This window comes from Medicago sativa, chromosome 8, assembly GCF_051527215.1.
Source record: "Medicago sativa cultivar Bolivia chromosome 8, Bolivia_mono, whole genome shotgun sequence".
Taxonomy (NCBI): domain Eukaryota; kingdom Viridiplantae; phylum Streptophyta; class Magnoliopsida; order Fabales; family Fabaceae; genus Medicago; species Medicago sativa.
The window spans coordinates 73,919,517-73,943,379 of NC_140756.1; the positions used below are offsets into that span (position 1 = coordinate 73,919,517).

Below are 23,863 nucleotides of genomic sequence, written 5' to 3' on the forward strand. Positions count from 1 at the left end.
TTTAAGGTCAATTTTGAAAAGGCCTATGATTCGGTGGATTAAGGGTATTTGGATGATGTTATGAGGAAGATGATGTTTCCGACTCTATGGAGAAAATGGATCAAGGAGTGTATCAGTACGACGACGGTATCTATCCTGGTTAATGGCAGCCCCACGAAAGAATTTCCATTAGAGATGGGGTTGCGGTAGGGAGATCCTCTTTCCCTTTTCTTTTTATGTTAGCAGCCAAAGGATTGCATGTGATGATGAATTCGATGCTGGCCCAACATGTTCATTGGGAATCGAGTTAGTAATCATGATTTTTTTGTCTATTTCTTATTTACAATTTGTTGATGACACGTTTTTTTGGGAGTAAAAGTTAGACAAATGGTCGAGCCTTGCGTGCGGTTTTAAATTTGTTTGAGGAAATGTCTGGTTTAAAAGTAAATTTTCATAAGAGTTTGCTCGTTGGCGTTAATATCAATGATTCTTGGTTAAATGTGGCGGCATCGGTATTGAATTTAAAAATTGGGAAGCTTCCATTTGTTTATCTGGGAATGCCGATTAGGGGTAATCTGAAACATGTTTTGTTCTGGTAACCAGTGCTTACTCGAATCAAGTCTAGATAGTCCGGGTGGAGGAGCAAAAATTTATCATTGGGTGGTCGTTTAATTCTTCTGAAGTCTATCATGCCCTCTTTTCCTGTCTATGTTCTTCCCTTCTTCAAAGCCCCGTCAGATATCATTTCCAATATTGATTCTATTTTATGTCGTTTATTTTAGGGTTGGTGTTGATATTAGGAAAGTTTCCCTGGTTGCCTGAGATTCCGTTTATTTGAGAAAAGAGGAAGGATGTTTCGGGGTGCGACAGTTGAGGAAGTTTAATGTCACCCTTCTTAGTAAATGATATTGGATGATGTTGATGGAGAGGGATAGTATGTGGTATCATGTGTTGGTTCTGCGGTATGGTGAAGAGGGAAGGCGTACTGTGAGGAAGGGGAAGGAATGGGTCAGGTTTGTGGAAGGAGATGGTGAGGATTTGTGATGGCGTTGGCTTTGAGGGGGGGACTTGGTTTAACTATAATGTGACTTGAAAGGTAGGTGATGGGACATGTACATTTTTTTGGACGGATAGGTGGTTGAGGGAGGTTATATTGTGTTATAGGTTTAGAAGGTCGTTTGATTTGACGAAAGATAGGATGGTGACGGTGGCAGATATGTTTACATTAGGTTGGGGTGAGGGTTGTAACACCCTATTTTCCCAACATGTAAAATAATACATAAAGATCAGAGTATTCAACTTAAAACAGGATGTCACACTTCTTACATAAATTTCAAATAGGATAAAGTCACTATTTATTCAAACAGCACCTGTCAATATTTCAATTACTTTGCAGCAAAAAATAAAACATCTTAATTAATTCATCATAATGGCACTATGGCCTCAACATCATTCAACTTATTAAAATCTAAATCAAAGGTTCTTCAACATAATTCATAATCAAAACATAGTTCATGATAAAATAACATCGTTCATGGCAAATACGTAACACATGGAAACAAGCAATATCCCCATCCCGTGACATATCAGAGCAACCTAAGACGACACAACGGAGACTACTCAAGACTGTGAAGAAGATTTCCTTCTTAGACTTGGCTGGGTTTTGATGATAACAATCTCACATCACAAAAGAAGAAAAACTATGGAGGCACGGTATGAAGATTAAGAATGAAGATTAATGCCTAGGCTTCTTGGTTATACATTTTGTAAGTATGGCAATTATTTTTTGATTTATCATTCTTAACTAATGGAACAACTTAGAATGCTCATAAAATAATTCCTAACATTTTTCTAAGTCTCCATATGAAGCAATGTTAATACTCATGAAAATAAATCACACACTCACAATAATTCTTATTTAAATATGTTTTTGCTAGAAAATGTTTTTGCATGAAAATTCATAATTTATCTTTCAAATTGCATAATTGGTTTTTAAGATTAAAAATAGTCGTATATCAAAAAGTCCTATATCATTTTTCTCATGCAAAATAGCCATGATTTATTTTGCATGAAAATATGATTCAACGGCTAGTAATTTAATTATGCAACGGCAAATTATTTTGGAAAGACATAACTTTGAATTATGCAACGGCAATTCTTTAGTGAAACAGCATCCTTTTTAAATTGCACCTTTTCATATTTTTTTCATAAAGTAGCATTGCTTCATAAACATCTCTTTAGCCTCTATAAATTCAATTGAGAATTAAAACAATATATACACAACAACTTTCATTATCTCAATTGACATTTTCAATATCACTTGCTTTCAAACTTTCATTCAAATTGTTTGGAAAACTTTGCTTACACTTTAACATTTATTAAAAAGTTTTCTGAGCACTAAGTTCATTTGTTAGAGTGATATTGATAAAGATATACAGTCATACAATTGTTATTCTTCAATCATTTTGTTGTAAAGTTTCTTGCCATTGTTGGTGAGAATTATTGTTAAAGATAGTGGGGTGCTATCTTGCGATTGCTGTAAAAGGTTCTTTGATTCGGGAAGATTCAAAGTCCACCAAAAGTGTTTGGTGTTTGTGTTGTAATCAAGAGAGAGGGTTTCTTTCTTGTGCTTATGTTAGAAAGATTGTTAGGGGGTCTTGGGGTGAGATTGCTTGTAACAAAGATTCTAACATAGTGAATTCCTTCACGGGGTGTGAAGGGAGTGGATTGACCCTAAGGTTTAGAGGGGAACCACTATAAACTCTCTTGTGTCTTTTCTTCTTCCCTTACTCTTTTATTTTTCCGCATTCATACTTTCATCATTATTTACCGGAAAAATAATCAACAACGCGAAACTCTTAAAAATTGACCAATATTCCTAGAAACCTAATTCACCCCCCCTCTTAGGTTACAATCTGAACTTACAATTGGCATCAGAGCAAGAGTAAAGATAACTTACTTCTTTGATCCAGAAAATGGCTTCCGCTAAACCATTTCTAGCAGAAGGTCCTAATTCAAATCGACCACCATGTTTCACCGGAGATCATTATGATTTCTAGAAAATTAGGATGACAACGTATCTAGAAGCCCAAGGTGAAGAAATTTGGGATGCTGTCCAAAATGGTCCTTATGTTCCCACTACAACTGTGAATGGTGTGACTAGTATCAAACCACAAACATCATGGGATGATGGTGACCGGAAAAAAATGTTATTTGACAAAAAGGCAAAGAACATTCTTCAATCCTCTCTTGGGATGGATGAGTTTTTCAGAATTTCTAACTGCAAAACGGTCAAAGAAATCTGGGACACTTTGGAAACAACACATGAAGGAACGGAAGAAGTAAAACGTTCCAGATTGAATACCCTCTCACAAGAGTACGAGATGTTTAGAATGCAACCAGGAGAAAAGATTCTAGACATGCAGAAGAGATTTTCACATCTTATCAATCATCTTGCAGCCCTTGGAAAAACCTTGTCCAACAATGAAATAAACTTGAAGATTCTCAGGTCACTAACAAGGGAATGGCAACCAAAAGTAACAGCCATATCTGAAAAGAAAAGTCTTTCAAACATGTCGTTGGCAGCACTTTTCGGAAAATTACAAGAGCATGAAATTGAACTTGCAAGACTAGAACAACATGAAAAAGGAGTAAAGAAACATAATAATATTTCATTGAAGGCAGAATCCAGCGTTCTCCAACAAGATGATAGCACCGATGATGATGAAAACATCATTGTTCTTGTGAAGAAATTAGGAAAATTCCTCCAAAAGGATAAAAACTTTAAATTTGGAAATAAAAGAAAATTTCACAAGAAGAACGATGTTTCTACATCAAGTCAAAGTTTCACATGCTTTGAATGTGATAAAGAGGAACATGTGAAGGCAGACTGTCCAACCCTTGCAAAGAAGAATAGCCTTAAGGGAAAGAAAGAATTCAAGCCAAGAAGGGCCTACATTGCATGGGATGACAATGATATAAGTTCATCTTCAGAATCAGAGGATGACGAATATGCAAATTTAACATTAATGGCGTCACACCACTCTGATGATGAACAAGAGGTAAGTGATTCTGAATTAAATTTTAAACCTTCTTATGAAGAATTACAAAATGCATTTGATGAATTGTTTGAAGAATTCATTAATCTTTCTAAAACTTGTGCAAAGCAAAAGAAACAAAATGTATCTCTAGAAAGAAAAGCTTTTGATGCACAAGAAGAATTAGAAAAGGTTAAAAGTTCTTCATGTAATAAATGTAAAGAAAATGAAACAAAAATTGTTGAATTAAATCAAGTGATAAAAAAATTTGAAAAAGGTCACAATGGTTTGGAAGATGTGCTTAGTAAACAAAGATATTCCAACAACAAATCCGGGCTTGGTTTTTCTAAATTTGATAAACCAAACACCAATAAAACGGTTTTTGTTAAAGCAAGCACAAATCCCAACAACATAGAAACTAAGAAAATGCATGTTGTTAATTCTTTCAAGAATGTGAATCAAAGAATTAATTCTAAAAGAAGAAATTATTCTAACAATTCTTTTAAGAAAAATAATTCAAATGTTAAGAATAATTTCTCTAAAGGAAATAATTTTGGATCACATTATGTTCATAATTTCACATGTTTTTATTGTAACATAAAAGGTCATACTCCAAATAATTGCTACATAAGAAACATTGGTGTTCCTTATGGTGAGTATATTTGGATAAAGAAAGGTATTGACCCACAAGGACCCAAAGAAAAATGGGTACCTAGAAAGTTCTATTAATTGCTTTGTAGGTACTTGAAGAACATATGCAAATCTTGTCAAATTAAGATTGGTTTTTCAAGATACATGACCATATGATATGGTAGGATTAAGATAGTTTGAGAAAGATTGACACTTTGATAATGCTTTGAAATTTATGTACACTCTTTATCATGTTCTTATTTATTCATGACTACGGTGAAAGGTACACATTTAATTTTCACGGAAATTATCTGCATGCATGAAAGTTGTTTCTTTGGACTTTGAAAATAAGTTTTATATGAATTTGAAATCATTTTCATGCACGTGCCATTTTATTCATACAGAGTTTTAAGATTTAAAATTTTGGTAGTTAACTGGTAATGCATTTAGAGAAAGTATTATGTATTATATTAGTAAAAAAAATGGTACAATGATTTTTTGAAGGAAGTAAACTTGTTTTTTTTGTCTCTAAAATTTTGTAACTGAATTGATATGTTTCGTTTATAAAGCATGTGTGTATGTTTTGCTTTGTTATAAAAGTAGTGGATATAAATTGTCTCATATTGAAGTGCATGCCTGAGTGATTTTTTTTTCGTTGTAATTTGCTATTTGACCTATAAATTGAATATTTGGAGAGTTTATAGCAACATGATGATAAGGTTGCATGATTGAAAGTCAATTGTATAAATGGTCTATAGATAAATTCAACCTTTCAGTTTTCGAACTTTTGTTCTTTATTTGTTCATGATGTTCTGTTAACAACTTAACATGTCATATATAAATATTTGATATGCTTGTATATTTTATAGCAACATGATAATAGTATATCTAAATCAGTTTAAATATCAAGAACAAGTTTTATCAGTATTGTTGCTTTGTGTAAGGAATTATGATATTTATAATTGATGATCTCGTCATATGTGCAATATATATGTGAAAGATTATTGAATATTCATTGTGAAGAAGATTAATTATTTTTACACAAAATTTATTATTTCCCTTATATTACGACCTTTGGATTTTACTCTTTTTCTTCTTTTTGATGATGTCAAAGGGGGAGAAAGTGTATGTTTGTGTTTTGTGCTTAAATTGTTTCAGGTTATCCAATTGCAAAACAAAGGGGGAGATATACAAGATAGGGGGAGTTTCATTGAGCAAACATTGTCAAAAGGATATGGTTTGTCATCATCAAAAAGGGGGAGATTGTGAAGAAGATTTCCTTCTTAGACTTGGCTGGGTTTTGATGATAACAATCTCACATCACAAAAGAAGAAAAACTATGGAGGCACGGTATGAAGATTAAGAATGAAGATTAATGCCTAGGCTTCTTGGTTATACATTTTGTAAGTATGGCAATTATTTTTTGATTTATCATTCTTAACTAATGGAACAACTTAGAATGCTCATAAAATAATTCCTAACATTTTTCTAAGTCTCCATATGAAGCAATGTTAATACTCATGAAAATAAATCACACACTCACAATAATTCTTATTTAAATATGTTTTTGCTAGAAAATGTTTTTGCATGAAAATTCATAATTTATCTTTCAAATTGCATAATTGGTTTTTAAGATTAAAAATAGCCGTATATCAAAAAGTCCTATATCATTTTTCTCATGCAAAATAGCCATGATTTATTTTGCATGAAAATATGATTCAACGGCTAGTAATTTAATTATGCAACGGCAAATTATTTTGGAAAGACATAACTTTGAATTATGCAACGGCAATTCTTTAGTGAAACAACATCCTTTTTAAATTGCACCTTTTCATATTTTTTTCATAAAGTAGCATTGCTTCATAAACATCTCTTTAGCCTCTATAAATTCAATTGAGAATTAAAACAATATATACACAACAACTTTCATTATCTCAATTGACATTTTCAATATCACTTGCTTTCAAACTTTCATTCAAATTGTTTGGAAAACTTTGCTTACACTTTAACATTTATTAAAAAGTTTTCTGAGCACTAAGTTCATTTGTTAGAGTGATATTGATAAAGATATACAGTCATACAATTGTTATTCTTCAATCATTTTGCTGTAAAGTTTCTTGCCATTGTTGGTGAGAATTATTGTTAAAGATAGTGGGGTGCTATCTTGCGATTGCTGTAAAAGGTTCTTTGATTCGGGAAGATTCAAAGTCCACCAAAAGTGTTTGGTGTTTGTGTTGTAATCAAGAGAGAGAGTTTCTTTCTTGTGCTTATGTTAGAAAGATTGTTAGGGGGTCTTGGGGTGAGATTGCTTGTAACAAAGATTCTAACATAGTGAATTCCTTCACGGGGTGTGAAGGGAGTGGATTGACCCTAAGGTTTAGAGGGGAACCACTATAAACTCTCTTGTGTCTTTTCTTCTTCCCTTACTCTTTTATTTTTCCGCATTCATACCTTCATCATTATTTACCGAAAAAATAATCAACAACGCGAAACTCTTAAAAATTGACCAATATTCCTAGAAACCTAATTCATCCCCCCTCCCCCCTCCTAGGTTACAATCTGAACTTACAAAGACTGCAACTATTCTTGGTCACCTGCAAGTTACCCATGTAAGGCAACAATTTCCAAGCAGAAGGGGTGAGATTTCACATTCAATAATAATAAGCATATAATTCATCAGCAGAATTTAACAACATATATAACAGTTATTTAACTATGTTACATCTTCATAATACTTCTTAATTCAACTCCTTAATTTATTGATAACTTGACAACAACGACAATAGATCAACTACGACATCCACAACTTCGACTAGACATCAAGGACGATGCAACAACAACTCTTTAACTTCGACAATGCAACAACAACTAAGACATCATGCATGTGGTACCATTCAGGGCATAAACCCTCGTCTCTATTGACCATAAAAGGCTCCCAGGGCTTGAGCCCTCGTCACTTTTGAGCACAAGGCTCCAGGGCTTGAGCCCTCGTCGCTATTGAGCAAAATGCTCCAGGGCTTAAGCCTTCATCGTTTGTATGAATAGACTCAACAACTTGACGTCTTAACATCCTAACATCTTAACAACTCAACAACTTGGCATCTTAACATCTTAACAACTCAACAACTAAGACATCATATAACATCGTATTCAAACATCAACAATTCATCATGCATCTTTGTAAAAACATAATAAATTATACATAACATATTTTCATGTCAAACCAAGGCTACTAGAAAGAAATCGCAATTATCAACAACTTTCATGTTTATACCAAAGACCAATTCAAAACAGAAACATATGAACAAAACGCAAAAACATGAAATAGAGAATGTTGTCACTGTGCAATTTCGCTGTGACCTACATGCAGTAATTTGACTATAACTCAAGTTCTATAAATCATTTTGACGTCAGATCAACGACATTAGAAAGCTAACATCCATACCTACAACTTTCGTGTTTACACCTAAGACCAATTCGGCACCGATCAATACCAGTTTTCATATTAAAATTCGGGGCAGAGATGAAAAGAATCAGAAAAATCAACTTATATTATTCAAGCTTCACATTCATTCAAAATCATCACAATAAACAACAACAACTCAACATAATTCATACCCAATTCATAATATGACATTAACAACAACAATCATCAACAACCACAACTCATAATCATGAATCCAACCACAAATCAACAACAACATAATATAAATCATCAACTGAGCATAATTTATCAATTAAATTGCAATTCAAAACCCTATCTTCTTTTCAAACCCTAACTTCTCTAATCATCAAAATAAAACAACAACAAACATGTTAAACCTTATTTCAGAACCATATACTTATGATTAAAGAAGGTTAGTGTAACACCCCGTTTTCCCAACGTAAAAATTTCATAAGAATTATCAGAGTTTTTCATCACAAAACGGAATGTCACATTTCTTAAAAATCATAAATGGAATAAATTAATATTTATCCTTCAAAATTCAATCAACAATTAATTAATACTTTGCAGCGGAATTATTCATCATCTAAAATAGTCTTTGGCACGAAGGCCTCATCATAAAAGTCTCATAAATAGTCTAAAACATAATAATTAGTTCAAATCAAACAACTTCATTATAAATCTCTTAAAACAATACGTAAGGAATAGAAAACAGTGTCAAAATTCACATCCCGTTACGTATCAAAGCACCTAAGGACACAGTGAGAGATAGTCACCCACGGCCGCAACTAATCTTGATTACCTGCAAGTTACCCATACGAAGAGCAACATTTTCAAGCAGAAGGGGTGAGATTTCTCAAACAATAATATTAAACTCATAAATCATAAATTACATTTAACAATATAAACATCTTATAATTTAACAATTATAATCAAATACATAGACATCATCATTTCATCTTAGCAATATATCATCATATAACAGTCACAATCATCGTCACATATCATCATACTAAAAGGCATCACAAAGTAATTCGTTAAAACATCACAACTTAACAACTTGACTTGACAATGCATCTAGACTCGACTATGCAACTCTTAACGCCTTAAAACATCTTTGATCATCATGAAAATGCAAATGCATGTGGTACCAATCTAGGGCATAAGCCCTCATCGTCGTTGAGCATAAATATACTCCTAGGGCATAAGCCCTCATCGTCGTTGAGCAAAAGCTCCTAGGGCATAAGCCCTCGTCGTCGTTGGGCAAAAGCTCCAGGGCATAAGCCCTCATCTTTAAATGAGTATGCATGGACTCAACATCTTACGTCTTAGAAACTTCATGAACATCTTACAACTCTTTGACTTAGACCGACATTTACATCTTAATAAAGATCAACAGCAACATATGCAGCACTTATAAATTCATTTCATATCAGCATCACAACATAACAGTATCAAATGATAATAATAGCGTCTTAAGCATCACATCAACATAAGCATCATAATAACACATAATGCATATACGATTATATATATCATCAGTAACAACATTAAATCATCTTATAACAACTTCACAGATCATCATTAATATTATATTCAAACATCAACAATTCATCATATAACATCGTATTCAAGTATCAACAATTCATCATGCATCTTTGTAAGAACATAAATAATCATGCACAACATATTTTCATGTCAAACCAAGACTACTGGAAAGATATCACAATTATCAACAACTTTCATGTTTACAACAAAGATCAATTCAGAACAGAAACATATGAACAAAACGCAAAAACATGAAACAGAGAATGTTGTCACTGTGCAATTTCGCTAAGACCTCCTTGTAGTATTTTCATCATAACTCAAAGACCAAACATCATTTTCACGTCAAACCAAAGCCACTGGAAAGCTAACAAAATTATCTAAAACTTCCATGTTTACGCCTAAGACCCAATTCTATACCGATCAATACCAGTTTCCATTTTAAATTCGGAAAAGTTGTGCTGAAAGTCCATAAAAATTCACTGTGACCTACGTGCAGTAATTTGACCATAACTCAAGTTCTATAAATCCTTTTGAAGTCAAACCAACGACATTAGAAAGCTAACATCCATACCTACAGCTTTCGTGTTACACCTAAAGCCAATTCAAAACTGAAATGTGTGAAAAAGATGCAAAAACATGAAACAGAGAATGGTGTCAGAGATAGCTCTCGGGGAAAACTCCATTTTTCATCCCAAAATCCCAATTTTGAATCCCCTAAGCCTAAATTTGGTCCCAAAGTTTGTTTAAACGTTTCTAAACATGTAAAGACACCCAAATCCATATAAAACTTGAACTAAAACACCCTTTCAACAAAAATCATCATTTGACCCATTTTTCATGAAAACCTTCAAGAACAACATAAATTCACTTCAAGCTCTATGATTATGATTACCCATGGATTATCTAAGGTCTGTACACAATTTCCTCTATTTATAATACTAACTTCTCTTCTTAAATCTAATTAGGCCCAATAACTCTCTTCTTTCTATTTCAGCCCTCAAATCTACTTATTCTAATAATTATATTTCTCCACTAAATATATTCTTCCACTAAATATATTCTTCCACTAAATATATACAATAGGGGCTACTTAAATATATTTCTACACCAGATAACATATATATTTCCACACAAAATAACAAATATATTTCTACACCAAATAACATATATATTATACTAGTAAATACCAGCGTATAACATAACAAAATATCACTCATCAAAATAAGTCGACTAAATTATAAAAAGACATCTAATCTCAATAAAATAATAAATAATAAAAGTAGGGTGTTACAGTTAGTCTCACCCTTACCTTAGATTAATTGACAGCAAGGTTCTACAGACTTCTCCTTCTCTGACTCTTCTCTTCTCTTCGTTTCTCCTCTTTCTCCAGGTTTCTCCTCTTTCTCCAAAACAGTTTTGCACGTAATATATTTTCTAACTCTAGCTCTCCTTTTATATAAACCTTAACCTATTTATTTTCTCTTAATTCCAATTCTGCCCCAAAGCCTCATTATTCTAAATAATTATATTTCTCCACTAAATATATTCTTTCACTAAATATATTCTTCCACTAAATATATAAAATAGGGGCTACTAATAAATATTAACACATAATAAAACTATCACTTATCAAATATATTAATTAAATTATAAAAAGACTCTAAACTCAATCAAATAAATAAATAATAAAATAAAGCCACTTAAATAGACTCTAACTCAACAAAATAATTAAATAACCAGAAGGCCGTTACAACTCTCCTCAACAAAATAATTAAACAACCAGGAGGACAATACATTTTTTTTAAGAAATAAAATAATACAAAATTTTAAAAAACATTAATAATTATTCATGATATAATAAATGAAAAATAATTAAATATTTTATTGATATTGTAAAACTATATATAAAATAAGAACCACTTCCTTTCAAAAAAAAATATTTATGGAAAAATGGCTAATTAGATTTACGATTTAAGTAATAATTACTACTCTGGTATTACCTATAAGCAAAAATTAAATCCTCTCATTTTTTTTTTGTTCAAAAAAAAAAATCCTCTCATGTTTTTATAAGTCAAATGTATCTAGTCCAAAACCCTTTACAATTCACTCTATTTTTTCCAAGTTCACTTTAAAAAATATGTTATGAAATATAGTTAAAATTTATCATAATCCTTGTACCAATTTTTTATTATCACAATCCACACTATTTTAAAATTCACAATATTTTTCTCGTTAAAAAGCACAATATTTTTTAATACTTTGAAATAACTTATAAATTAAAACCACTTCATACACTTATTTTTTTTGAAAGATCCACTTCCTACACTTGATGTGTTAGTTTGGTGGTAAGAGTTTAAAATTGCAACATCTATAAATTTTGTAAAATAATCATTAGTGCGATTATAATTAATAAAAATTTCTCCTTAAGTTTTTAAAAATATATTTTAATCATTTTCTAGAAAAAAAATTATAATATGAAATTAAATAAGATGATGGCAAATAACATATTTATGATATTCATTCAGAAAACAAAATTCAATCTATACTTCCTTCAAAAAAAAAAAATTCAATCTATACTAATAATTTTATAAATTTATTTGAAAAATATTTTTTTTTTGAAGGATTTTGAAAAATATTTAATAGTGTGAATGAAATGTATTATACATTCCCTCCTTTCCCATAATATAATTAATTGTCGCTTAAACAATTTATCTCACTCATTTTATTTGTCATTTTACAATACAAATTGAAAGCTGAAATTTTCATCTTTTTCCATCAAATTGGTCCTCGTACACGTGGCTTCTTGTTGACACGTGTACGAGACAACATAAGAGCATTTGAACGAAGGAACTATTTTGATGGACGTCTAATAAATTTAAGGATTATTTTGATATTTCGTTAAATTGGGGGACGAATTTGATCAGTAACAAAGTTGATGATTCACTCATTATCTATGTGTAGAGGATTATTTGCAGCAAAAGGATCAAAACACAAACATCTTGTTCTTGTCCGAAAAAGCATTGAAGAAGTGAGCTTCAACTTAATTCAATTCAATTCAATTGATATTAAACAAAACAATAAAATGTGTGCTTTGAGAGTGTTGAACAGATTATCGAATACAACCTCCTACTTCAAAACTTCGAAACCCTATCATCAGCACCAAACCCATAGAACACTTATCTTGGACTCTTCAGCTTCTCAATTTGTCAAGCTTCACAATCTCACTGGCTCAGATTCCGGTAACTTCTCTCTCTATTTTGTTAAATTAAACTTTGTTATGCTATTGTTCCAGTTTTGTTAGAATTAGTTGAATATTGTTTAAATTCGTTACAAGTTAGTTATAATTAGTTGATCACTATGTAAAGTGATCGGGGATATAAGAATAGCTTTGAATTTTGTTTGTTTACAGGGATTATTGAAGTTAGCTTGGACAGACCTGAAGCTAAAAATGCTATAGGGAAAGAGATGCTGCGTGGTTTAAGTAATGTGTTTGAATTGATTAATCAGAACTCTAATGCTAATGTTGCTTTGATCCGCAGTTTAGTTCCCGGGGTATTTTGTGCTGGGGCTGATCTAAAGGTTAATTGCTTTTTTTTTTTTTGTTATTAAATCTTAAAATGAAAGAGACTTGATGCTTAGCGTAATTTGTCAGGTTAATTTTGTTCTGAAGAGATTCTCATTGCAGTAAAATAAACTGAAATGCTTAAAGGAATGATTGTTAGACAATTTATTCGCTTCCGTAATAGATTCTTGTCGTCATTCAAACCAGTGTTGTCAAATAACGGCACTATAATGCTGTACCGTAGTAGATTTTGAACGAATTGCTATTGTTCCATGATACACAATTTAGTACAAAGTGTTGTCAAATAGCGGTTATAGTGGAGTTATAGCATTACAGCGTTGTGGAGTTTGAAAATACTGCTAGTTTTCGCGATCTGTGATTGAAAACATTAATTCAAACTAATGGAGATTCTTGTTTATCTGATCACAGGAACGCAGGACCATGGATCAATCCGAGGCTAAGTTTTTTGTGAATTCTCTTCGTTCCACATTGACATTTCTGGAGGTTAGTTTGCATTGTTCAATCAATTGTTTACATTCTAGCTATGTACTTATTAACATCATATGATGAATGAATGAATGACATATGAAGCATCATGCTATGCTATAGAGATTTTTAGATATTTTCACAAGCTACTATTGTTTCTTTTTGTGGGGAAGGGGTTGGTGATTTAGCTCATGAGCTAACCTTTCATATTCATTTGCTGTGTCTGTACTTACGTTTCCCATTTTGTTGACAGTCGACACCGAGCTTTGAAACCAGCATAGTATTTTTTTATTTTTTATTCAGGCAATTCGTGTACCCACTATTGCTGTTATGGAAGGAGTAGCTCTTGGTGGTGGACTTGAAATGGCTTTGGCATGTGATATTCGAATATGTGGTAGTCAACTATGTTGTACTTTTGCGAATTGCATCAATTTGTTTGTAGGATAGTTTGGATGATTCTGAGTGACATGTAAGTAATAGTCTTTCTTTTGAAATTGTTTCTTTTTTCATTGCGTAGGAGCAAATGCTTTGATGGGTTTGCCAGAGACAGGACTTGCTATAATCCCTGGGTACGATGTTTACAAATTCTCTTCAGCATATTGCATCTTTCTGCCACGCGTCTCTTTCGTTCAGCTACCAAAATAAAATAATAGGTAGATATAAATTTTCCAGATACATAATGGAGAGTATATCTGAAATATGCAAAATAATTATAAAATTTCAAATTTTTAACGAATGAGTGCAATGAGTACAATACAATATGCTGAGAACAATAGTTTCTTCTCTTGCTATGATACCAGTGACTTGCTTTTTGTTTGAGTTGAGAATGGTATCAAGTTTATATGTGCTTGCTCTGAGAATGAGTCGAAGCCCCTAAAGCCTGCAATGAGCATAAATAACCAACTTGTGTTTGGAAAGTTGTCTCTAATATTGCAGACAACACTTCAGATCTTTGTGATAGATCAGATCTCATGTAATCTTGTCATGCACAGGGCAGGTGGAACACAGCGACTACCTAGATTGGTAGGAAAATCAGTAGCAAAGGATATTATTTTTACTGGTCGAAAGATTAATGGCATTGAGGCGCTATCAATGGGTATGTTGATTGGTCAATTGACTCATTTCTTTCTCAAATTAGTAACAATATTATGAAGCGCAAAGATATAAGAGGATCATTAGAGTCACTATTTAACTTATAAAAACATTCAAGACATTCTGAAGTTGAAGTTTTTGTCTGTCAAACTTCCATTGTCTTGGAGGGTTCACTTGGCAATTGTATGACTCTATTACTGTTAGTCATCTCATGTTGAACTCCAGGAAAGCAAAGAAAAAATCCACCATAACAAAAACTATATTTTTTGTCACCCAAAAAAATTACTAAATTCTTGCTGCTCCGTTTCACAAATAAAGTAGTCCAATCATCTCTCTGCTTTTCCCGACTAACGGCGATGATGCTTAGCTGAAAGATCATATGTTCTCGCAGGTCTTGTCAATTACTGTGTTGCTGCTGGTGAAGCCCATTCCAAGGCACTTGAAATTGCTCGGGATATCAATCAAAAGGTATCTCTCTCAGAATTATATTATGTTGAAACTGATGCAGTCTATTTTATGACATTTAGAAATGTAGGGATCAGGCTTTTTGGGCCATTACAAGTCCATATATAAATGGCAGTGACTGTTTTTTTTTTAAAATGTTGATTTTTCATTTTTCAAAGGGGTCTATTGTGAAAGAGGAAAAGACGTTACATACAGATTTTAACTTTTGATGAACACATTACTAAACTTTTCTTTCGCAAAACATACTTTAATGATTCAATTGGCGCAATTGACCCTGGTAATCTGAATATGCCAGTCAAGACTCAATAGAGTATTGTCCGAAATTACTTTTAATTAGAATATATTTTGGTAGAATTTTTCACTGAACAATATTTTTATGTTTGAAAATGTTAGCCTATAATTAATTTTCATAGAGTTGTTTGGATAGTATAAAGAGAAAATACTTGTAGGTATGAAATTTCAAAAAGAAAACAATCCTTTTTAATTGAAAATTTGACATTTGAGATAAGGCATGGTTGCTATTGTATATGCTATTAAGTTAGAGTAAACTTTTAATAGGGCCCTGTAGCAGTAAGGATGGCTAAAAGAGCTATTAACGAGGGAGTGGAGACTGATCTAACATCAGCTTTGGTTTTGGAAGAAGATTGCTATGATCAGGTGTTGAATACCAAAGATCGACTGGAAGGCTTGGCTGCATTTGCTGAAAAGCGGAAACCAAGGTACACTGGCGAGTGAAAGGAATATTTGGCTGATTATCTGTCTGTCTATGTTGCTAGAGAGCAATGTCTATCATGTAATGATTGAAGTGATGTATAGAAGCTTGAGGCAACTTAGAAGAGAAACTGTCACCACTCTTTGCCTCTACAAAGATGAGAAACTGTTACACCACTCTTTGCCTCTACAAAGATGAGAAACTGTTACCACTCTTTGCCTCTACAATCATGCAATTTGAGACACTGTATTCCCAATGAAGCAATGAATTTCATCTTTCATAAGGCTTTGTGCTTTTTCTCATAATTTATATGACCAATGTAAAGATTCAAAATTTTATTTCTCTTTTCTTTTGATGGTTTCGAAATTTTACTTCGGATATTTCCAGGCAATAATTAATCTGTCTGGTAATACACTTGTGATTCAACTTAAAATTAAAGTCCATTTGGATGATTAAGCAACCCTTACCAACCTATTGGACATCTGATAGGTATGACAAAAAATTTGTATATTCCGGGGAAAATAAATCGATATTTGTTTTATCTACTACTTAATGGGGGTAAAAAAAATTGTTTATAATAAAAATCGAGTTATTTAACTGGTACATAATACAATTATAGTACAGCAGAACGGTAACAGGGGACTATTATCTAGGTTGATTTGATAATACTGTCTATTGTGGCATCTCTAACCAAATTAAGTGTTGCACTCTTTTCAACAACAAAATGAAGGAGTTTTCTGTTCGAGAAGCCAAAGCTCTAAAGCAAAAACAAAGTACTGTGTAAATCCACCCCTAAAACATCTTGCATAAGGTAGAGAACATCCAGATGAAGGGATGGATCCCAACATTATGCATGTCTGCATAATTTGCTAGATGCACCACCATAAACTCCCACTCTTTGGAGGAATTAAATGGGGTTCATTTCTGGTTTTAAGTGAGTTGGTTCAAATATGAAGCAATATTTTGTTGGATATTCATTTTTTTTCCTAATTAAATCTCTCAACAATGAATTATGAGTTTTATTCCTTCATAATTTTCACGCGATTCAATTTAGTCTTTGACAACAATATCAAATTAGTCTCTGATATTTTGCAAATGACAAATTAGTCCATAAATCATTAAAAACAGAGTCAAGTGTGAAAATATTATGGACTAGTTTAAGTATTACTTGTTATTGAAAACTAAATTGGGTTGCGAGAAAATTGCAAGAAACCAAAATATATCTTCACTCATGAATTATTTATGGTCAATTTTAAAGGTAAATTATATAATCTGGAAACCAACTAACATTTCTGATTATATAATCTGAAGCATGTGTGGAGGGTGGGAAAAGAAACACTCTTTTCTTTTGGCAGTTATTCTAACAGGCCCGTTAAGATCAACACAACACAGCGCAAATCATATATACTAGCATGGACACCCGTGCCAAGCGCGGGCTAGAATGTCGTTATATTTGATGGAGGGAATATTGTGATGTATCAGGTGTTACTTAAAATTTTAGATGGAGTTTTGGTTGTATCATTATCACTTGTGTGGTTTCTCTTTATTCAAATTGTCGATCTACATCAACGTAGGCTCCCACAGAAAGCCCAACGGTGGTATCACATCCGGGTTCGACGTTGTGGGGGATCGAGAGTTGTTCTTGGTGGTGGACTACAGACACAAAGATCCTAACACTTAATGGAGAGATGTTAATGTCTCAAGTGTGAGTTAAAATTCCGTATTGTATGCAAGAGTAGATGTGAGAAACATATAAGTGAAATGACTCATATACATAATGCCTTAAGACTTTGAAAGAAGATAGGATGTGAATCTCACTTCTGTGATTGATCTTAGCTTAATGTGATAATACAATCCATTGTAGGATCCTAACCTAATGTGATGATTTGTTTCGTTATTTTTTGAGTGTCATTTGTTTAATTTTTCATCTTAAATTTTAGTTTTTGAATGTGATTAGCTTTCATGCACAAAAAAAAATAACCTTTGCCATTTCAAATTCCTTCACTTATGGTATTTCATGGGATCTTGCAATGGAAAAATGTATATGTATGATGAGTTGACGAAATACATATTCGTTAGACGTTTTAAATAGATGTACATATTTTCAATAGATCTAATATTTTGGTAGCATAATTGCCCAGTAATATTCAACTTCTTCAACAAATCCATAAAATCACCAGCAATTCATTATGTTTCCTATGCTCTCACGAATAAAACGCACACTCCTTATTTTTTTTCTCTTTTCATTTCTATCAAGTTCAAATTCATTTTTAATCTTGTTTTCTTTTATAATTTACTTTATCTCTTCTCATGAAAGAAAGAAACAAACACCCCTCTATGAAACTGCCGCCAACCCACTTTTTTTTACCATGTCGTGTCCCTGACCTTATGTGATATCTCACCAGATCACATACATAATAGTCTCACACTTAAGGGAGAGATATTTATGTTTCATATGTGAGTTAAACTTGTGTGCAATAATATACATTGAGTAACATATAAGCAAGAAGAACAATATACCTAATGTCTTAAGATTTTACGCATAGATGTGATGTCAATCTCACTTGTGGAGTTTCTCACAGTCAAATGTGATGGTCCAACCCATTGTAGACTCCCTCAGAACTCTAAACATTATAGTGAGTTAAACTTGTGTGCAATAATATACATTGAGTAACGTATAAGCGAGAAGAACAATATACCTAATGTCTTAAGATTTTATGCGAAGATGTGCTGTCAATATCACTTGTGGAGTTTCTCATAGTCAAATGTGATGGTCCAACCCATTGTAGACTCCCTCAGAACTCTAAACATTAAATTTGTTTTTTTTAGTTTTTGAATTTCATTTGATTAACTTTTTATATCAAGTATAAGTTTTTGGATGTCATTTGCTTTCATACAATTTTTTTATCCAATCAATATTATATCAAATACCTCCATATTTGGTCTTTGGGTGAACGAACATGCGAATGGAAAAATACAAATGTGTTATGCTGAATTGAAAAAGTACATTATTATTAAACATTTTATAAAGATGTGGCTTTTTTTTAACCGAGTCTATTTTTTGGTGAAATATTTACTCTTAAATTTTCAACACTTTTTAACTGACCCATAAAATTGTCAGTAACTCGCTATATTTCCGATACTTCCATGGACAAAACACACACTATTTTTTCCCTTATCATTTCTTTCATGTTCAAATTTCTTTTCATATTCTAATTTAATTTTATTGTTGCTAAATTTATTTCTCTCGTTTCATGAAAGATGGGAACACAAACTTCCCTCCACAAAAACACCATCAATCCATTTTTTTTAACCATGTTGTGCCTTCGCCTAACCTTATTTGACTATCAACAAATTACAGACTCATTGAGTCTCACACTTTAGAGATATATGTTCATGTGTAAATTGTGACTTAAAGTTCCACATTATTGGATGCCAAAGTAGACGTTGAGAAACATATAAGTAAGATGCCCAATACACCTAATGCCTTAAGGTTTTGGATAATGATGTGATGTCAATCACAATTGTGTGGTTTTACTTAGCCTAATGTGATAGTCCAACCTACTGTAGACACCCTTAGAACTATCAACATTACGATAAACGGTTTCGTTAGTTTTGGGATGCCAATTATTAAATTTTTATATCAAATTTATGTTTTTGGGTGTTGTTCACTTTCATGCAATATTTTTTAATCAATCTCTAAGATATTAAATTCCTTATCCTTTGATCTTTGGTGGAATTTAACCATAGATAAACACTTAAGTGTTATGCTGAGTTAACAAAATATGTGCTTAGTAAATTCTTTATATGTTGTTGCGTTTTTTTACCCGAATCTTACTTTTTGGTAAATTAGTTTTTTTAACGCAATCTAACTTTTTGGTAAATTAATTACACAAAAATCTTCAACTCCTTCAACAATTTCATAAAATCACTTGCAACTTACTTCGTTCTTTATAACCTCATGGACAAAATGCACAATTCTTATTTTTTTTAACCGGTATCAGTTCTCTCAATCTCAAATTTATTTTTCATCTTCTAATTTCTTTGATCTCTTCTCATGAAATAAAGGAACAAAAACACACTTTTAATAAATTACCATTAATCTACCTTTTTGATCATGTTGTACATCGGTTTGACCTTATTTTGCTATGTCACGTAATTACGGACACAGAGAATGTCACACTTGAGGGAGATATGTTATCGTGTAAAATAAGAGTTAAAGTTCTACAATAAAAGGAATAGTAGATATTGAATAAGATATAAGTGAGATGACTCACAAACGTGTGCCTAAATAATTTGGGAGAAATTGTGGTGTCGATATCATTTGTCTAGTTTCTTTTAGCCTAATGCAAAGATACAACCCAATGTAGGTTACACTTGCAGTCCCGAAATTATGATGATTTGTTTTGTTAGCTTTTGAATGTCATTTGTTTAATTTTTTTATGTTAAATATTATATTTTGGAAGTCGTTCGCTTTCATGCAATTTTTATTTGTCAAGGCGATAACTTTTTTTTATTTAACCTCTATTATTTTAAGTTCCTTCACTTTTAGTCTTTAGTGGGATATGACAAAGGAAAAACGTTTATGTGTTATGCTGAGTTGAAAAATACATGTTTATTGTACATTTTAAATTGATGTGACATTTTTAATGAGTCTAATATTTTTGGTAGAATAATTACTCCAACTCCTTCAACAAACTCATAAAACTACCCACAACTCACTCGTTTTCCTTGTCATTTCTTTCTAGTTCGAATAATTTTTCTAATTTAATTTCTCTCTTCTCATAAAATAAATGAGAAAAAAAAAAACACATCTCTATGAAACCACCACCAAGCCACCTTTTTTACCATGTTGTCATAGACATAGAGAGTCTCACGTTTAAGGGAGAAATGCTAATTTGTCATGTGTGAGTAAAAATTCTATATTGCCAGCAAGATTTGATATTTATGAACATATAAATGAGATGAGTAATATACATATTGTCTTAAGGTTTTGGATGAAGATGTGGGGTTTCTCATTTTGAAACACAATACCTTGGTATATGTTCCTCATCAATATTATTGGACATCCAACTTTAAATCTTAATTTGTGGTTTGAAATATGCAACTGTTAATATCATTCAAGAACTCAATTGAATACCATTTGCTTTGTAGCTTTTTATTTTGGTCAGATTGACAAATCAAATCAAAGCTAATATTTTCCTTCTCGTTTTCTGGAAACATCGATAGAATAATATTGTTAAAGTGCTCAAATGGGTCCAAAGTTTGAGCAAGTATCCCTCGCTCTTGATTTTTTTGGAGATCTATATATTTTCCAAATTATTTGGATAAACAAAGTCAATAAGGGAACACAATGAATAAGTTTGATCTAACCCACTTGTTTTGGCCTGTGACTACTTTTTAAGGTCTCGTGTTTGATTCTCTCTGCTGCCTTCATATCAATTTTAAGGTCTCGTATTTTCTTTTCAAATCCATGTATCAATGCTTCATTGATTTTCAATGGAATATTGAAGGATGAACCGGTTGTACGAACACCTGGAATTAACATGTAAGTTATGACCCTAGGAAAAAATGGACAAATTGATAATAGATTAGAGCCTTGTAAGTATGTGGATAGCAGTTCAATTTCTGCCTCATGTGTATGGAAAATATTCGGCTGAGATGAGAGAACTCGTCTTATGTATCCCACAGGTTTTCCAACTAAGATTAGTCACTGCTAAGCGGTGATGTAAGCTTTATACCAATTTCATGATAACTCGAAAAAATATCAAATATAAAATTAGTTACCAAACTTAATTGATACATTTAATTAGTATATCTAATAAACATTAAAAATCAATATTTATTATTATTAATAATAATATAATAATAATAATAACAATAATATTTAAAAATTGATAATTTCAGCAAGCATTTATTTTGTATTATTTTCGACCAAAAATTTTCATCAATAAGTTAATCGATTGTTAGAGCATCCACAATGGACCTCTCCTTTTGGTTGCTTAAATGAGTCTCTATGTACATGTCACTTGCTCTTATAATTAATACTTAATAAGATTTAATCTTTCAAACTCTAGGAGTATATATGTTACCAGAATAACTCAAGGACTTTCTCTTAGTTCGTTCCTTTTATTTTTCTTTTGGTTTTCTTTACTTTTTATTTTCTTGTTATTTACTTTTTTCTTGGTTTGGTGTTTGCCCCTCAGCTTTTTGCTTAGCTTTATTGAGAAGGATTTCGTCCATCCCCCAACTCCTTTTGTTCTTGTTTCCTTTTATTTATGCATTTATAAAGTGATGCAGCTGGTTCATAATTGAACCCCATTCAACTAAAAAAATAAAAAATCTCTCAAACTCAACACTTCAAAAAATATTAAATGGGTCTTAGTAATAAATAATTGTTGTGCATTTTATATTAAATGTGTAGTTTTTTTTAATAAATAATAGTTGTTTTCAATAAGAAGTTATTACTTTCAGTTGATTTAACATGTGCAATATTGCATCTAAAAACCCATAGGTCTAGCCACTGTATATGTTCTACACCTAATTTTCTAGTTCTATCTAGTGGAGGTTCGGTTTAAAATTAACATTAATAAAAAAATACACATTTGTTGGCTAGTGCCCCTTTTAAAATAGATATATTTTGATTAATGTGTATATACACTCTTTACAACTTTGTTTGTATGAGAGGTAGTACAATACTTATATTATTGAGTAAACGTGTTTTATTCAAAATATTGATTGTTATAATGATTTTTTTAAATTACCATTTACATGCTCTTCAAAGTCAAATGAGGTTTGGGTTTTATCATTTTTTAAAAGTGAAAACGAACCAAACTGAATCGATGGTGTACGGTTTGGTTCGACCAAAACTGCATTTAAATAAAAGAGGAATTCCCTCAAAAAAAATAAAAGAGGAATTTTTTTTTCTTCAAATGTTTGTATTTATTTAATACTAAAAATAAAATATATGAAATTCCGTGAGAACACATAATTCAGAAATAAAGTTGCAATAAAAATTTAGATTTTTTTTTTAGCAAAATTCAGAAATAATCATAGTAATAAAATTCAGAAAAACTTTTGCAACGTAAGAATCTAGAATATGTCAAAAAAGAAACTTAAGAATCCAGAAGAGAAGTTGCAACAAAGAAAAATGAAACCCTAATTCAAAATTCTTATAATGTAACACTAATCCAAACAACTCAAAGAAGAAAAATAAACAAAAGCCTTAAAAAGACTAATATACACACTTATTACATATGATTCGTGGTATAAAATGAGTAAATGACAAATTACCAAAAAAACTAAAGTTTGGCCCTGAAGTTAATATAGGATGCGCGACCTTGAACTGAATATATAGATAGGAAACTACTTTGTTCTCAATATTATAAAGGTCTCTGCAAAATAATGAACACATTGTAAACAAAACCGATAAAAGAAATTTCAATAATGTTGAGTTTCCTCCCAATTAGAAGAAACACAACCAAACTGGAAGGAATTAAAGTCGATTAAACTGAGATATACTTTAGTTATAAATCCGATAAGTTCTTTGTAAATTTGAGGAACATTGAGTAGCAATATGGTCATCCGCAAACAAATATATGGGAAAATAAATATGTTACATTAATAGCAAAAGAAATTTAATGAATAAGATCATATCGTTATATGATGAAAATAATGTCTCAAATGAAGCATTTTCAAAAATGATATATAGTAGACAATTATTTGGAACAAAATATAAATCATGAGAGAATTGGAACAAAATATAAATCATGAGAGAAGATTAAAGATCCCTTTCGTTTATGCCTTTCTTCAGCTTCAAAATCAATTTCTCAACAAATTATTTGATAACTAACATTCTCCCTCTTATTTTCTCCTGTACAGCTAAAAATCCAACTATTAGCAATAAA

The 23,863-nt window shown here is 31.6% G+C and overlaps 1 protein-coding gene, 1 long non-coding RNA gene and 1 pseudogene across 3 annotated transcripts; 2 read left to right on the forward strand and 1 right to left on the reverse strand.

The window, feature by feature from the left end:
* Positions 1 to 2,954: 2,954 nt before the first annotated feature.
* On the forward strand, positions 2,955 to 4,647 carry LOC146901399 (uncharacterized; annotated as a pseudogene).
* Positions 4,648 to 8,595: 3,948 nt separating this feature from the next.
* On the reverse strand, positions 8,596 to 11,195 carry LOC146901400 (uncharacterized). Its single transcript, XR_015023717.1, has 2 exons — positions 10,949 to 11,195; positions 8,596 to 8,893 (listed from the first exon to the last, which is right to left on the reverse strand). It is a non-coding gene; the product is annotated as an uncharacterized LOC146901400 (long non-coding RNA).
* A 1,328-nt stretch (positions 11,196 to 12,523) lies between these two features.
* On the forward strand, positions 12,524 to 16,239 carry LOC146901401 (ATP-dependent caseinolytic (Clp) protease/crotonase family protein). 2 transcript variants are annotated; one of them, XR_015021252.1, is made up of 9 exons: positions 12,524 to 12,878; positions 13,049 to 13,218; positions 13,631 to 13,705; positions 13,991 to 14,081; positions 14,205 to 14,256; positions 14,680 to 14,783; positions 15,171 to 15,247; positions 15,803 to 16,103; positions 16,176 to 16,239. XR_015021252.1 is itself a non-coding variant. In XM_085731759.1 (8 exons), exons 1-8 carry the CDS (start codon positions 12,575 to 12,577, stop codon positions 15,977 to 15,979), a joined length of 1,050 nt encoding a protein of 349 aa, XP_085587885.1. In that variant the 5' UTR covers positions 12,524 to 12,574; the 3' UTR covers positions 15,980 to 16,239. The 2 variants fall into 2 exon arrangements, 1 of the variants encoding a protein (XP_085587885.1); XM_085731759.1 differs by having other exon boundaries at positions 15,803 to 16,239.
* The last annotated feature ends 7,624 nt before the right edge of the window (positions 16,240 to 23,863 follow it).

Bases quoted from the DNA above. Each gene is read 5' to 3' on its own strand.
- LOC146901401 (XM_085731759.1), top strand. From the start codon at position 12,575: ATGATTCACTCATTATCTATGTGTAGAGGATTATTTGCAGCAAAAGGA. The intron at 12,879-13,048 runs GTAACTTCTCTC...GTTTGTTTACAG, and splicing joins TCTCACTGGCTCAGATTCCG to GGATTATTGAAGTTAGCTTG. The intron at 13,706-13,990 runs GTTAGTTTGCAT...TTTTTTATTCAG, and splicing joins CCACATTGACATTTCTGGAG to GCAATTCGTGTACCCACTAT.